Here is a 14,937-nt window from a genome sequence, read left to right as displayed (position 1 = left end):
TGCATACTTTACACTGGCAATGAGGATGGGATTTGCACTCCCATGAACAAAGACCCGGACGCTGATTCAAGCACCGCATCGAGCCCCGACACTGAGACCGCCGCAAGCCGCTCCTCTTCGCACCCGGCTTCTCCATCAACTGCTCATCGCTCCGCTCCTGGCTCCCAAAACCGCTCTGCTGACCCCGAGAGCAGCAGTAGCAATCCCGGCAGTGCTCCAACTAGGCCGCTACCCTCACCACGCAGTCATCGGGCAATGGCGACCAGCCGGGGCAACATCGACGCCTTCAACATCTCCCGCCCCACCGAGTGGGAGTCCTGGCTAGAGATACTGGAAAATCACTTCGACTGTAACGACATTACGGACGAGGGGAAGAAAAAGGCTCATCTCCTGCAGTTGTGCGGCATGGACACCATCTTCCTACTTAAGGACCTCATCGTGCCCAAGAAGACTAAGGAGGAGCCCTACCCCGTGCTGGTGAAGGCGTTGACGGATCACCTTACATTGTCACACTGATTGCTGTACATCTGTTGGCCCATACACTTGATTCCACTAATAAATAAACGACCATCATTGTTTTATAAATACTTGCCATAGCCTTGGGAAATGGTGGCTTGGATCTGTTGACGGATCACCTTTCGCCTAAGCCCATGTACTTCGCCGAGCGCATGGACTTTTGCGCAAGGGTCCAAGGGCCGGACGAGTCGGCCTCCAATTTCTTGGCCGGACTCAGGTGAGCGGCCACCAACTGCACCTTCCCGCACCTCGCGGACATATAACCCGGCCTGCGAGTCGGCCAAGGTGTCTTTGTTCCTGACTAAATAAAGGTATGCTTAGCTGAAATCACTCTACGTCTGCATACTTTTCAACCTCCTTGTTCATTGCAGTTTAGTCCCAGGTAAGCAAGACGAGCCCAAGGGCTTTTCGCACCCCAGGCCAGCTGGCCAGGGTACATACACATTCCTCTAGTGTGTGTATAGGGCACCTCTGTCCAGGAACAGCTGAGGGACAGCTGAGTGCATGTAGGATTTCAGCCTCACTCTGTTAGCTTCTTAGAAGTAGCTTCTTGAGCATTCTGTGATGCCTAAGTGTTTTACAAATGACCTGCCATTTCTTTACAGGTTTTGTCTGTGAAGCATATAACAATCCTGCAGATTTTTTGATGGATATCATTAATGGAGACTCTACTGCTGCTGCAGCTAGTAGAATTGACTTCAACACTGCAGGTATGGATGCTGAAAATCCTTTGGCACTTTGTGGCAGAAGCTGATTCCGTGTGTATCACCAACTTGCGTAATTATCACCGCAAGAAGCAGCGCACTGTGGCATTGTTTTGAGGCTGTTAGTGAGTCTGTTAACTACACTTGTTCCTGTTCTCTTTTACTATTTCATCATTGTTTTGAGGTAGGCACTGATCTAAGCAGGTGTAAGACAAGAAGGCCAAGGGGGAGGTGATGCTTTGGATTTTTTTTAAAGAAGGCTTAGCAGGGTGCAATGCCACAGAGTCCACCTTCCAAAGCAGCCATTTCCTCCAGGGGAACTGAGCTAAGACAAAAATGTGTGAGCTGGAAGCTAAAAAACTTTGAGATAGCTCACACTAACTCAGCTTAGAGGGAACACTGGTCATGACAGGCATTGAGAATGCTCACTGTGTGGATTCCGCCTTGGAACACTTCTTTAAAATTACACAAAAATATACGCCAAATCCCAGTAAGGACATTTTTTTTTTAAAAAAGCCCTGATGAATCCTTCTAGTCTATTAAACACATTGTCACACTGATTGCTGTACATCTGTCGGCCCATACACTTGATTCCACTAACAAATAAACGACCATCATAGCCTTGGGAAATGGTGGCTTGGATCCTGCGAACGAGTTCCGTGGGCTTGTCTCTGCTGCAGCTGCGTATTTTTTCTTGCACTATTGCTTCTGTTTGTGCGTGATCGAGGGTTTTCAGTGAGGCTTTGTGCTAGTGCAAGAGGAAGCTCAGTCTGCAGCAGAGACCAGCAGTCATGGGTATTGCTCATAGGATCCAAGCTGTTGTCTTTCCGTCCTCTTTTTAAAGGTCTCCATAAAGGGAATTAAAAAATGGTCAACTAAACTATCTGGTCACAGAACAGGTGGTGGTAAAAATATGATCTTCCTCTTGGACTCAAGAGATAGCCCAAGAGGTATCTACAAAAAGTTACAGTAAAGACTACGCGGGTCTTCTGCGGGTTTCTTTCAGGCTTGTTCACCTAGGCAGAGATTGGAGCATGATGAAAACCTGTCTGCAAAACCAGTTGAAGCAAAAATCACGGTGGGACACAAAAAGTGCGTGCCCCTGGACAACAGCACTGATAGCTGCTCTTCAGCTCTCTCTCTCTCTCTGTCTTTTTTGCCATGAAGCTGCAGCTGTCTTATGGCTGTAGGTTTTTCAAGGCAAGAGACGCTGAGGTGGTTTGCCAGTATCTACCTTCGGACAGCGCTGGCTCTTCGGCTTTGAAACGGAGATGAGCACCGCAACCCTAGAGTCGGATTCGACTGGCTTTCGAGCAAGGGAACCTTTACCTTTACCTTTTTTACTTCTACATAGCGACCCTGGTATTCCTTAGCGGTCTCCCATCCAAACACTAACCAGAGTAGCTGATCATAGTCACTGATCAATCCAGATGTTTACAGAGTCTGGAAATGTGGGCCCGAAGCAGGACAGGTGTGCCTTATCGCTGATCTTTGCCCACATTTTATCGCTGACCCTTCCCCACAGGAGAGCTGATGATATCAGGCTGGCTTGGGCTATCTAAGTCCCAAAAAGCCTTCCTTGGTTCACAGTCTAATTTCTCCAAGCAGACTGTGATCTAATTTGTGCCTGTCACTGACTCGCAACAGAATAACCTGTGATTTACATTTTTTGTTTGTTTCGTTTGAATCAGACCTGAAAAAGCCTGGAGAAGCGGAGACTGAGAGTATCGCAGAAAAGTTAGCCAAACAGTATTCTCAGTCTGCTCAGTGCATAGAGATGGAAGAGGAATTAAAGCAGCTGTCTTTAGAGAATAAAAAAAGAAAGACGTCTTACCTTCTTATTCCGTACTCCACCTCCTTCTTCCACCAGCTCCAGTGGGTGTCCAAGCGCACGTTTAAAAATCTGATAGGCAATCCACAAAACTCTACAGCTCAGGTAGCCTTTCTTTCGATTACTGCTGATTAATGTTTGACTACATGGATTACCTGCCAACCCAGCAGTTCGAAAGCAAGAAATTGCAAGTAGATAAATAGGTACCACGTCGGTGGGAAGGTAACAGCGTTCCGTGCGCCTTGGTGTTTAGTCATGCCGGCCACATGACCACGGAAACGTCTTCGGACAGCGCTGGCTCTTCAGCTTTGAAACGGAGATGAGCACCGCAACCCTAGAGTCGGATTCGACTGGCTTTCGGGCAAGGAAACCTTTACCTTTTTACATTGATTACAGTTATGTATTATTATTTATTATACTTTAATAATAATATTAATATACTCTGTGTAATCCTCCTTGAGTCCAAGTGAGAAAGGCATACGATAGACAACATAAACAAACAAGCAAAATGCTAGGAAGTAATGCAGCTGAGTTCTGGATAAAAATGCTCTGAATTTAAAAAGGAAAGAATTGTGGGAAGACTTGTGTTTGATATATGATGGGATGTACAGTGTGTTGTCTCCGAAGTGTGTTTGGGGCTTGTATATGCTTGCAGTGTGAACCCATGTCAAACCTGTTTAAATGTCAAAGTGTTCAGGATCAAAACAGATAACTTGGAGGGAGATCTGTGACAGGATCTGTAATGTTTTTACTGTTCTATGTGATTTCTTAGACATATAACCTCTGTAAAGGCACCTCTTTGTAGTAGTAGTAATGATAACAGTAATAATCGTAATCATCATCATAATCATAATCATCGGGCAGTGGGTGTAGTATAGCCAGGAGATCAAAAAGATTGTCTGGCAGCCTGAAACTCTAGCTCTTTTTGTAGTGAGCTAGGTTTATTTTTGGGGCTGAGAGCACTGTGACTGACCCAAGGTCACCCAGCTGGCTTCATGTGGAGGAGTGGGGACTCAAACCCGGTTTTCCAGATTGCAGTGTTCTGAGGTGACATGTGTTATGCTGCCTCCTTGCCTTCCTTCGTGTCCCCAGCTTATTTTTGCTGCCACCAAAGGCTCTTGCCTCAGAATTCTTAGTTGGACCCAAAAAAACAGGGTGGCTTCATTATAATTGGTAGAATGACAGAATGGTCAGAGGGTGGGGGTGGCTCTGAGGTAAAAGGGGATCCTTTAAATGAAACAGTAGTTTCTCTTAAACATAGTAGAGGCTGCGGTCACACGTGCCAAATAACGTGGGCGGGAAGCAAGGCTATTTGCCCCGTAGTAATTTGACCCGCCACTGCGCGATCAGACGCAAGGGCGGGTGAATCGGTTTTCCCCCCTTTGCTGTGTGTTTCCGGTGCACTTCAATGATGGATCACTGACTCAATGGGAGCACGCTGGAGCGATCACATGGGAAGTCCGTCTGCGGCCTGTCACAAGCCCATTCGCTACTGCACTTTCCTGGGTATTTTTTAAACTCCGCTTCTTCGGAGGGGTGAGACAGGTTGCCGACAGGTGCGGGACACTTGCCAGATGTTCCCGTGTGATCGCGCCTGTAAAATCTGCCCGACATTCGTGCCTCTCGTGTTGCTACTTCTGCGTGTGATCGGGACCAGGATTTATTTATAAGTAAAACAGCATAACGGTGACTCTGTGGTTAATAAGTGTAATGGTTGTGAACAGGTGTACAGTTCTTTTTTTTCTAAAAGTTCCTTAAATAGACCTGGCCACAAAGGCTTATTTTTCTCACCTGCCACTTAGGCTAATAACTTGCACAAAACTTAAATTTCCTAACTTGCCACTTAGGTTTGTAACTTCTGCACTGACTTATTTCCCTCTCTTGCCACTTAAGTGCATAACTTCCACACAGAACACAGATTTCTCTCACAGCACTCCAGAGCACCTCACTCAACTCTCCTCTCTTTCTCTCACACAAGAAGAAGAAGAAGAAGAAGAAGAAGAAGAAGAAGAAGAAGAAGAGATAGGATTTATTCCCCGCCCTTCACTTGGAGTCTCAAAATTTCCCTTCCCCTCCCCACAACAGACACCCTGTGAGGTAGGTGGGGCTGAGAGAGCTCTGAGAGAAACTGCTCTTTTCAAGAACACCTCTGACAGAACTATGGCTTGCCCAAGGTCATCCAGCAGCTGCGCCCTAGGGGACAGCCATCATCCGATCATAATGCATTTCAGCCTCCCTCTTTCTTACTCTACAGGCCTGCATTTTAAATAATCTCAACATACATATAAAGCTCCACATTAAAACATAGAAATTAAAAACACTCAAAATATTTATGTAGTGAAAACATCACAGGATCCTTTTCAGTGATCTTTAAAGAATGCGTCCAGAGCCATGTAGGGAGGAAACAAAGGGTTTAATATCCATCCACAGTTTAACAAATCAAAACTTCTCCTCAGCACTGTTATTAGACCCTTTAGAGGTAAAGGATGGGCATCATCTTGATTTCCTTGAATGAGCTAGTTACAGTTGAAACCATGAGGGGGTGGAAAAATTAACCTCCCCTTTCCTCTTTCCAGCATGGCCCCAGTCTGAATCAGCATCTGTAATGATTCCTTGTTATATATGTGTGTGTGTGTCGCTTTAAAAGTTTGGTTGCATGGCTGAGAGATAGTCTAGAGTGGTTAAAACAAGCAAGTGTGTGTGATTGGTGATTGGCAGAAAGGGGGAGGGGTTTTGGAAGGGTTTCTGAGTGAATGAAAATGTATGTCTGTCAAGAGTGACAGTTACAGTTTAGACAGTTGATGAAGATAGTGGAACTGTTAGTTCATTCTGAGGTCTGTAAGAGAATCAGAGAAAAGTTCAGTTAATTCTGTGTATGAAGGAAGTTAGAGAGAATAAGAAAATGAAAGCTTAATTGAAGACAAAATATGAAAGGCTGTATGTCCTGTTAAACTGGAGAGTAACAGTGAACTTATAAGACCTTGAGTTAAAGTTACAAAGTTACCTGAAAAATCCCTGACAGAAAGGGAGCTGATCTTGTGTGAGACACTAAGCAATGGTTGAAAATATTCACATTACTGGTTACATTGTTATACCCTTTTAGTTATGAACTGTTTCAATAAATCTACTTTTATTTAAGTCTGCCAGCTCTGAAAGAAATAATTCCTCAGGAAACACATTGTCCCTCATGAGACTTAAAAACTTGACCTACCTATCCAGTGATAGCCAAAAGAAAGTATAAAGGTTTTGAAAGCCTAAAATTTCCTGGTGGCAGCCTAACCTACCCAGTTGAACAGAATAAAAAGAACACTTTTAAAGTGAAACCAGGCCTCCCCAGATAAGGGGTCGTCACAGCATCCCTTATACCTGAAACTGTTTTTAAACAATCAAGAAGATCCATGGCCTCTATTGGTGCTCCAGTGTGATCCCCATTCAGGGGACTCGGGAAATTCTAGAAAGGCCCAGGGTCTCCAACAAATAATTTATGTAGTCTCTCACAAGCTTAGAATTTCTCAAGGTTGTACATAAGGAGCCATAACATATTATCTGGTATCAAAAATGATGTAAATTTGTAGTGTTAGTGTGCCCTTAAATGGGAGATGAGGTAGGATAACACAGCACGGGATATATGCCCTGAATACAGTCCACGTAGAGTGTACACTTGCTTTTTCTTTGTACACGTGTTGAGTACGGTTGCCAGTTCTGGGTTGGGAAATACCTGCACATATTGGGGGTGAGGTCTGAGGAGGGTGGGTTTGGGAGAGGGGAGAGACTTCAATGGGGTATAATGCCATAGAGTCCACCCTCCAAAGTCGCTGCTTTTCCAAATGAACCGATCTCCATCACCTTGAGATCATATGTAATAGCAAGAGATCTCCAGCCGCTACCTGGAGGCTGGCAACCCTAGTACCGAGTAATTCTTAGATTGCATTCAATTCACGTACAGCTGAATGTGTGATTATCCCTCCATTATCCAGGTACTGGCTCCCAGTTTTATTTTTGAAGTATATGTGCATTCACTCTTTCTTACATACAGATGTATGCATGTAGATTCAGAATATATATGTGTCCACTGTAACATGGGAACAGGGCTGGTATGAGTGAGATTTAGCACCCAACACACACAACAAGTATCAGCACAATGTTATGCTTCTTTAGCATACATGCTATCTGATTCACTTTTGGTGATCTCTCTGGGACAATGGTTCAGCTGAGAAATAAAGCGAAACCATGGTTTGATTATGAGCATCACCACAGGTCCACATCCTCCTTTTGCCCTGCTGTCTCTTTCCTTCTTTCTCAGTCTTGAATCCCCTCCTCCACTTTCTGTTTGTTTTGGTAACAGTTTGGACCACCTCATGGCAAACAAAGGGCAGTAGCTTGCATCCAAAGAACAAGCAGAAAGCACAGTTTGATGAGGGTCTGCAAACTGAGGTTTGGAGCTGAGGCACTATAGTTGGCAATTCGACACAATTGTAAACTGGGGTTAGCAAAAACCAGAGGTGGACAAGGAAGCACCAGAAGTGGTCAGCAAAAACAAGAGGTGGGGAGGAAAGAATGTGTGAGCTGGGGGATACTCCCAAACACCACACCCTGGTTTGGTGTTGCATTTGAATCAAGTCTACCTCTGTTCCCTTTACAATGACCCTAGGTATGCCCAAGCAGCTGCCAGTTTGGCTGACAACCTGCTCTAGAGTTGCCAGGTCCCTCCTGGCAGCCGGCAAGGGATGGCGAGTGGGCTTACCGGGAGCAAGCAGTTTCATCTGATGTTTCAGCGACATGCCCATGTGACTTACAATGTAACCCAGAAGTGACATAGGCATGCTGGGGACATCAGGGCGACACACTGATTTTTGGGCAAAAATTCTGTGGTAGAATTAGGCTCTACCATAGAGTTTTTACCCAAAAAACAGAGCATTGCCCTGACATCCCTATCGTGCCGACGTCACTTCTGGGTCACGTTGAAGTCGTATAGGCAAATCACTAAAACATTGGGTTCCTCCTTTTTTTGGGGTCAGGCCCCCCGGGCCAGCTGACCTTGCACGGGGGGGGGGGGGTCTGCTCACTGATTGCAAGCACAGATATTATTGTTCAGCAAGCTGCCAAGAAGTGTTGAAAGGGATTCAGTTTGTGTCTTTTTTGCATGATTATGCTGTTTTCTGATTATTTTTCACAGCATCTACCTCCCCCTCACCACTTGCCTTCCTCTATTTTTGATTTTTCAAAACACAGTTGAAAGTCCTGTGTTAGGGTTGCCAAGTTTATCTTCGCCGGGAGCGGGGGGCTCCCGGCCGGCGTCTTGTGCGTGTGCGCGCCACACGCACGTCACCCGAAAGTGACGGGAGGACGCCAGGCACGCTGGGGGCGGGGCCACGGGCATATGAGTTGGGTATGTTTAGCCTGGGAAAGAGAAGGCTTAGAGGGGACATGATTGCAGTCTTCAAGTATTTGAAGGGCTGTCATGTAGAAGATGGAACAGATCTATTCTCTCTTGGTCCGGATTGCAAGACTAGATCTAATGGGTGGAAATTACAAGAGAGTAGTTACCAGCTAAATATCAGGAGAAACTTCCTAACTGTAAGAGTGGTTGAGCAGTGGAACAGACTGCCTTGGGAGGTGGTGGATGCTCCTTCACTGGATGTTTTCAAGTGGAGTCTGGACGACCATCTTTTGGGTATGTTGTAGGGCTATCTTTCGGCTATGCTCCTGCAGAGTGCAGGGGGTTGGACTAGAAGACCTGCAAGGTCCCTTCCAACTCTTTCTATGGTTCTATGATACTAAATCTATTTGAATTGAAACTTACTATTTAGGTATCTCTATGTGCCTTCCATGTCTGCTTGTTGTGCTAATGAATTTGTAGCCCACCTTCTGTTTACTGATGTCAGCAGAGGTATACCTCCATAACTTCCTCCCCATTTTGAGGCAACTCGCATTATAACATTACACTAGGCATTTTTTACCTAATGGCAGAAATAGTGTAATGGTGCAATATTGCTGGTCTTTTGGCAACTGTGACAAGCAGAAGCAGACAACTGAAGCTTCAGTGATTAGGTCCTGTAGAATACATGGCTACCGCACAAGCTCAAAGCTGTTCAGCATGAACTTCGACAACAACTGTCAAGGCAATCCAATCACGAGGTTGCCGGGCAAAGTTGGCCTGGCAAATTGTGTGTGTGCCACAGTTTGCACCACACCTAGTCCTTCTGATTACATGTGCTTTACAAAATCTGCAATGGTTCAAAAGCAAAGCACCAAGGGAGAGTTGGTTGCCTCTTCAGAGTGTGTGAAGTTAAAGGCTTTTTGTGTATCTTGATATTATTGGGATCTCTATTAATTGCTTTGTAAAAGCTTGACCTTGTGACAAGGATTATGGCCTTAAGAGCTTTACAAATGCCCAATGTTAATGGCCCTGCCTTTTTTCTCACAACAATTCATATCTCCCTAACCTCATTAGGGGTGGATTTGCAATGCAGTCTTGAAAGACCCCACATTTCATTAAGCCCTGTTTGCCAATCTGCTTAAATTGGTCTTGATGTGATCTCTGTTTCCCACTTCAATTGGCTTAGCAGCAGAATTATCCCTGACATTTGGTCCTTTCAACAGGTCCTTTGCTCTGTGGTACCATGTCAGCAAGTGCATTTTGGTGTTAAGATTCATGCAATCCCTCTTGCCTTATACAGTGCTGAACAGCCTGTTACCATCATCTTCTCTGAGATTTCCGTCACTTTTCCTTCTTTTTTAAATAGTGTAGAATCCAGTATAATTTGATTACTGTCAATTAAGTCAATTTTATACAACAAATAAGATGGGTCTTATTCTGAAATTCAGCAAGCTGTAGAACATATTTCTTTGGAATTTTACTTTTTCAGATATTTGGATAATTTGATCTTTTTTGAGCTCAAGCTAAAACTTGAAGCTTTTTTAAACACATTACATTGTGTCTGTTAAGTGCTGTCAAGTTGCTTCCAACTCATGGCGACTTGTTATGTACGCGGACTGCCACTGGGCGCCCGCGATACAGCGGAGCTTGAGTCCAAAGAACAATGAGGACTAGGTTCCTGCACCCTGCCGCTAGGGGAACCAATGGGACATTGGTGGGAGGTTTGAATGGGCCAATGGGATTCCGTAGGGGTTCCCCAGACTGTATATAAGCGGCCGGTCGGCTGTTGGTTTGTGTTCGTGTTGTGTGCCAATAAAGTGTGCCGTGTATTATGTGTGCCTCGGTAGTTCTTCCATGCGGCTAACCCACTACATAAAACGACTCTATGAATGAATGACCTCCAAAACGTTCTCTCGTTAATAGCCTTTCTCAGGTCTTGCAGACTGAGGGCTGCGGCTTCCTTGATGGAGTCCATCCATCTCCTGTTGGGTTTGCCTCTTTTCCTGCTGCCTGCAACTTTATTGAGCATTATTATCTTTATGAAGCATTATTATTGAGCATTATTATCTGGAGACCAAGTCCTATGAGGAAAGGTTAAAGGAGCTGGGTATATTTAGCCTGGAGAGGAGACGACTGAGAGGTGATATGATAACCACCTTCAAGTACTTGAAGGGCTGTCATCTAGAGGATGGTGTGGAGTTGTTTTCTGTTGCCCCAGAAGGTTGGACCAGAACCAACGGGTTGAAAATAAATCAGAAGAGTTTTCAGCTAAACATTAGGAACAACTTCCTCTTCCTGACAGTGCGGTTCTTCAGTGGAACAGGCTTCCACGGGAAGTGGTGGACTTCCCTTCTTTCGAGGTTTTCAAACAGAGGTTAGATGGCCATCTGACAGCAATGTGGATTCGGTGAACTCAGGCAGTTCTTGTGGCCCTTTTTTACACGCCCGGGGAAATACTGATTGCCACTTTGGGGTCAGGAAGCAATCCTGGAGGGTTTTTTTGTCATCTTCTGGGCATGGAACAGCGGTCACTGCGGGTGTGGAGGGGGAGGTATTTGTGAATCTCCTGCATTGTGCAGGGGGATGGACTAGATGACCCTGGAGGTCCCTTCCAACTGTGGTTTTATGATTCGATGGTTCTATGATTCATAATGTGACCAAAGTATGATAGCCTCAGTTTAGTCATTTTAGCTTCTAGGGAGAATTCAGACTTGATTTGAGCTAGAACCCACTCATTTGTCTTTTTGGCAGTCCACGGTATCTGCACAACTCCTCTAACACCTCAAATAACACATTACATTATGAAGATAAAAAGGGTTTAGAACTGATCTTTATGTTTTCGGAGGTGCCCCGTCTCTCTTCCTTTTTTTACCTCTTGAAGTTCCTCCCCTTCCCTCCTCAGGCTGCATCCCCCAAATCTCCAGGTATTTCCCAACAAGGAGCTGGCAACCCTACCAACACGATTTGGGGGTATGAGCTTCCGAGAGTCACTGGAAAACAACCAATAGAGTCCATAAAGTAAAGGTAAAGGTTCCCTTGCTCGAAAGCCAGTCGAATCCGACTCTAGGGTTGCGGTGCTCATCTCTGTTTCAAAGCCGAAGAGCCAGCACTGTCCGAAGACGTTTCCGTGGTCATGTGGCCGGCATGACTAAACACCAAGGCGCACGGAACGCTGTTACCTTCCCACTGAAGTGGTACCTATTTTTCTACCTGCAATTTCTTGCTTTCGAACTGCTAGGTTGGCAGGAGCTGGAACTAGAGATGGGAGCTCACTCCGTCATGGGGCACCCGGGTCTCGAACTGCTGAACTACCGACCTTCCACAGCCTGCACCCCCAACCTTCTCCTCCAGAGGAACTGATCTCTGTTGTCTGGCGATTCATTGTAATTCTAAATAATCCATTTTCAGTGGACTTTCCAACTGGATTTGGCCAGTTCACACAGTGAAAATCCAGTCTGAAAGTGGTTTGAAAGTGGATTATTTAGTGTGTGTGACCGCAGCCTTCGTGAGATCTTCAGGCTCCACCGGGAGGGTGGCACCGGCAGCCCTATCAGGGACAGGAACTAGACGCTGGATCCTGAAGCCAGGCAGGCAGAGGTGCTGCTCTGACTAGGCAAGGGCAGACTGCCCCCAGTGTCCCATCTCTCATCTACAGAGGGTGCTGAGCCTGAGAATAGTCAACCCTAGATTGATTTCCACTATGTTAGACTCCAGCCATGAAAACAGCTGTTGGCCGTATGGTGCATCACCACACATTCCACTCCCCAAAAGAAGAGGGGCCCCAGCTCAGTGGTGGAGCATCTGCATCGCATTAAGAAGGTCCCAGGTTCGATCCCCAGCATCTCCAACTAAAAGGAGCTGGTAGTGGGTGGTGTGAAAGACCCAGGGGCTATTTTTGGGCAGGAACGCACAGGAACGGAGTTCCGGTTGGCTCCCGAGTTGGCCACGCCCAGCAGGAACTCATTAGCATAATAGGCCACACCCAACAGCAGGAACTCATTAGGATTGGCGTCATTAGGGGTGTGTGGCCTAACATGCAAAGGAGTTCCTGCTACAAAAAAAGGCCCTGGGTTTTGACAACAAACAAGGTAAACAGAATAACAAGCGAAAGGTGGGTGTGGCTGGACGACCACACTTCTGGTAACATGGGGGTGTGGCCTAATATGCTAATGAGCTGCACTGTCAGGGGTGTGACCTAATAGGCGAATGAGTTTCTGCTGTTGGGTGTGGGAGGGCGGGATAAAAATCTAAATAATAAATAAATAAAAAATAAATTATGCTAATGAGTTCCTGCTGGGCTTTTTCTACAAAAAAAGCCCTGGAAAGACCTCAGCCTGAGACCCTGGAGCGCCGCTGCCCGTCAGCGGAGACAATGCTGACCATGGCTGCGGTCACACACACACACGAAATAATCCACTTCCAGTCCACTTTCCAACTGGGTTCTGCCAGTTCACACAGTTAAAATCCAGTGGGAAAGTGCACTGAGAGTGGATTGAAAGTGGATTATTTAGTGTGTGTGACCACAGCCCGTGATAGACCAATGGTCTGACTCAGCATAAGGTTAACCTGTGTTAAACCTTTTCAGAGGGTTAGTGCTCATAGTAGCCAAAGGAATAGATGCCGGTTGTGATGATTTCACATGTTACGTGCATTTTTAAGTGTTGCCTTTTTTTTCTTCCTTCCCCAAAGGAAGGCATCTTGTTAATTCGATTTCTTTTCCTTCCTAGATCTTTATTACAACTGTTCTGGGAATAATCATTGGACTTATTTTTGCACGTGTTAAAAATGATGTCACTGGCATTCAGAACAGGTTAGTAAATGTGAGGAGTACACTGCGAACAAAAATACAACTGAGCGTTTTTTTGGGTTTTTTTGAATTAGCATTTACTGTGCAGTTTAGATAGTATACTTTTATCTCACCTTCCCTCTGAGGAAGTCAAGGCAAAATGTGCATGATTCTCCCTTCCCCATTTTAGCATCATGACAACTGTGTGAGGCAGGTTAGGCTATTTGCCCCACTGAGGAAACTTATGCCTAGCCCTTCTGTACGCGTAATCTCCTCCAGGCAAATAGCATCTCCCCGAGGGTATTCCAGGTTGGAAAAAAATGGAACGGGGAATAGTGGTAGATCCCCCTTTCCCATGTGACACTCTTCTGATCCAAATCAGTTCCAGGCCTGGAAGTCAATGCTTATATCATGAGGACGTTGGAACGTGTGAATCAGCTCTCAGAGTATATGACTGGCCTGAAGTCACCCACATTTCTTCACAGCAAAGTGGAGATTTGAACTTGGGTCTTCCAACTTCTAATCTGACACTCTAACCTCTGCACCGCATCTGTTCTCAATGCAAGGAAGAGTTAAGCTGATTTGTTGAATTACCTGCTTGGGAGATCCCTTTGGCCATTGATTACTTGAATGCATTTTTTGTGTCAGTATTTTTAGGATGTGTGTATGTGACATGGCTGTCTGAAGTACATGCCATGATTCCCATTTTACTGAAAGGCGGCCTAGTCCATAGATTCTGTTTAGGTGCAGGTTTCAATGGAATTCATTTCTGCAGCATATGCCCACTCCAGGTGGCAATACCTCTGTCCCAAGCCTCATTTACTTAGAAACTGATTCCAATAGGTTTCCACTGGTTGCTCTGTGCATGCAGTTGGAGATATACGTGGTCCTCAACAACACTGCTGTGAATGGTGACGCTCTTGCGGATGTAGGAGCTGCGTGAGCATGTCACATCTCAAGCCTGTGGGGCATGCTGCTATTTTCAGCTTAAATGCTCTTGTAATGTTGAAAAGTATGCAGACGGAGAGTGATTTCAGCTAAGCATACTTTATTTAGTTCAGGACAAAGACAACTGACCAGCTCGCAGGCCGGTTTATATGCATTCAGAAAACCCGCCACCAAGCACACCTAAACACACCCCCTACTCCCGATAGGCTATTTACAGTAACCGGGCGACCATTGGTCTCCCAGCTGGGAAGCTAGCCCTTTTGATTGGGCCGGCTAGGATCCTTCGGATCCTTTGTCTTTCGACTGAAGCTACATCGGAATTGTGCCTGGCCAGCCCGGGCAAGTCCGGGCATGTCAGGCTGAATACATTACACCCCTCCCCCCTTGGTTCACAATGCACCCACAGACGAAGTCCTTCAGGTGTGCTGGTGGCTTCCTGGGGCGAGTCGAGCGGCGAGGTTCGGGGGTGGCTATGGGTTCTGTCTCGGGGGCCCTTGGGGCCGAGTGGACCGGGCCCGGCGAGGGGTCAGAGGAGGATGGACTGGCTGGTCCCTCGGGGCGAGGGGTCTCGGATTCCTTCCGGGATAGCGGCTGTGGGTCTGGTTCCGGAAGCGGGGCCGATGGGGAAGGCTCCGGGTCCTCGTCCGGATCCTCTGGGTCCAGCGGTAGTGTGCGGCGGCGCAGCTGATCAATGTGCCGGTGGAGGATCTGGCCATCCTCGCTGGAGACCTCATACGAACGAGGGCCCTTGACCCGAACGACTCGGGCTGGA

General features: G+C 46.3%; 1 protein-coding gene across 1 annotated transcript in view; it reads left to right on the top strand.

Moving 5' to 3' along the window:
• LOC107110109 (ATP-binding cassette sub-family G member 2-like) overlaps positions 1–14,937 on the top strand; it is a 48,423-nt gene that overhangs the window by 21,533 nt on the left and 11,953 nt on the right. Inside the window, exons 8-9 of the mRNA XM_015410833.1 lie at positions 2,912–3,156; positions 13,159–13,241. Coding sequence (XP_015266319.1) covers positions 2,912–3,156; positions 13,159–13,241 — 328 coding nt within the window. The remainder of the gene's footprint in view (positions 1–2,911; positions 3,157–13,158; positions 13,242–14,937) is intronic.

The sequence above is a fragment of the Gekko japonicus genome, unplaced genomic scaffold (assembly GCF_001447785.1).
Source record: "Gekko japonicus isolate JY-2015 unplaced genomic scaffold, Gekko_japonicus_V1.1 scaffold42, whole genome shotgun sequence".
Lineage (NCBI taxonomy): Eukaryota > Metazoa > Chordata > Lepidosauria > Squamata > Gekkonidae > Gekko > Gekko japonicus.
This window is presented reverse-complemented; position numbering and strand designations above follow the sequence as displayed.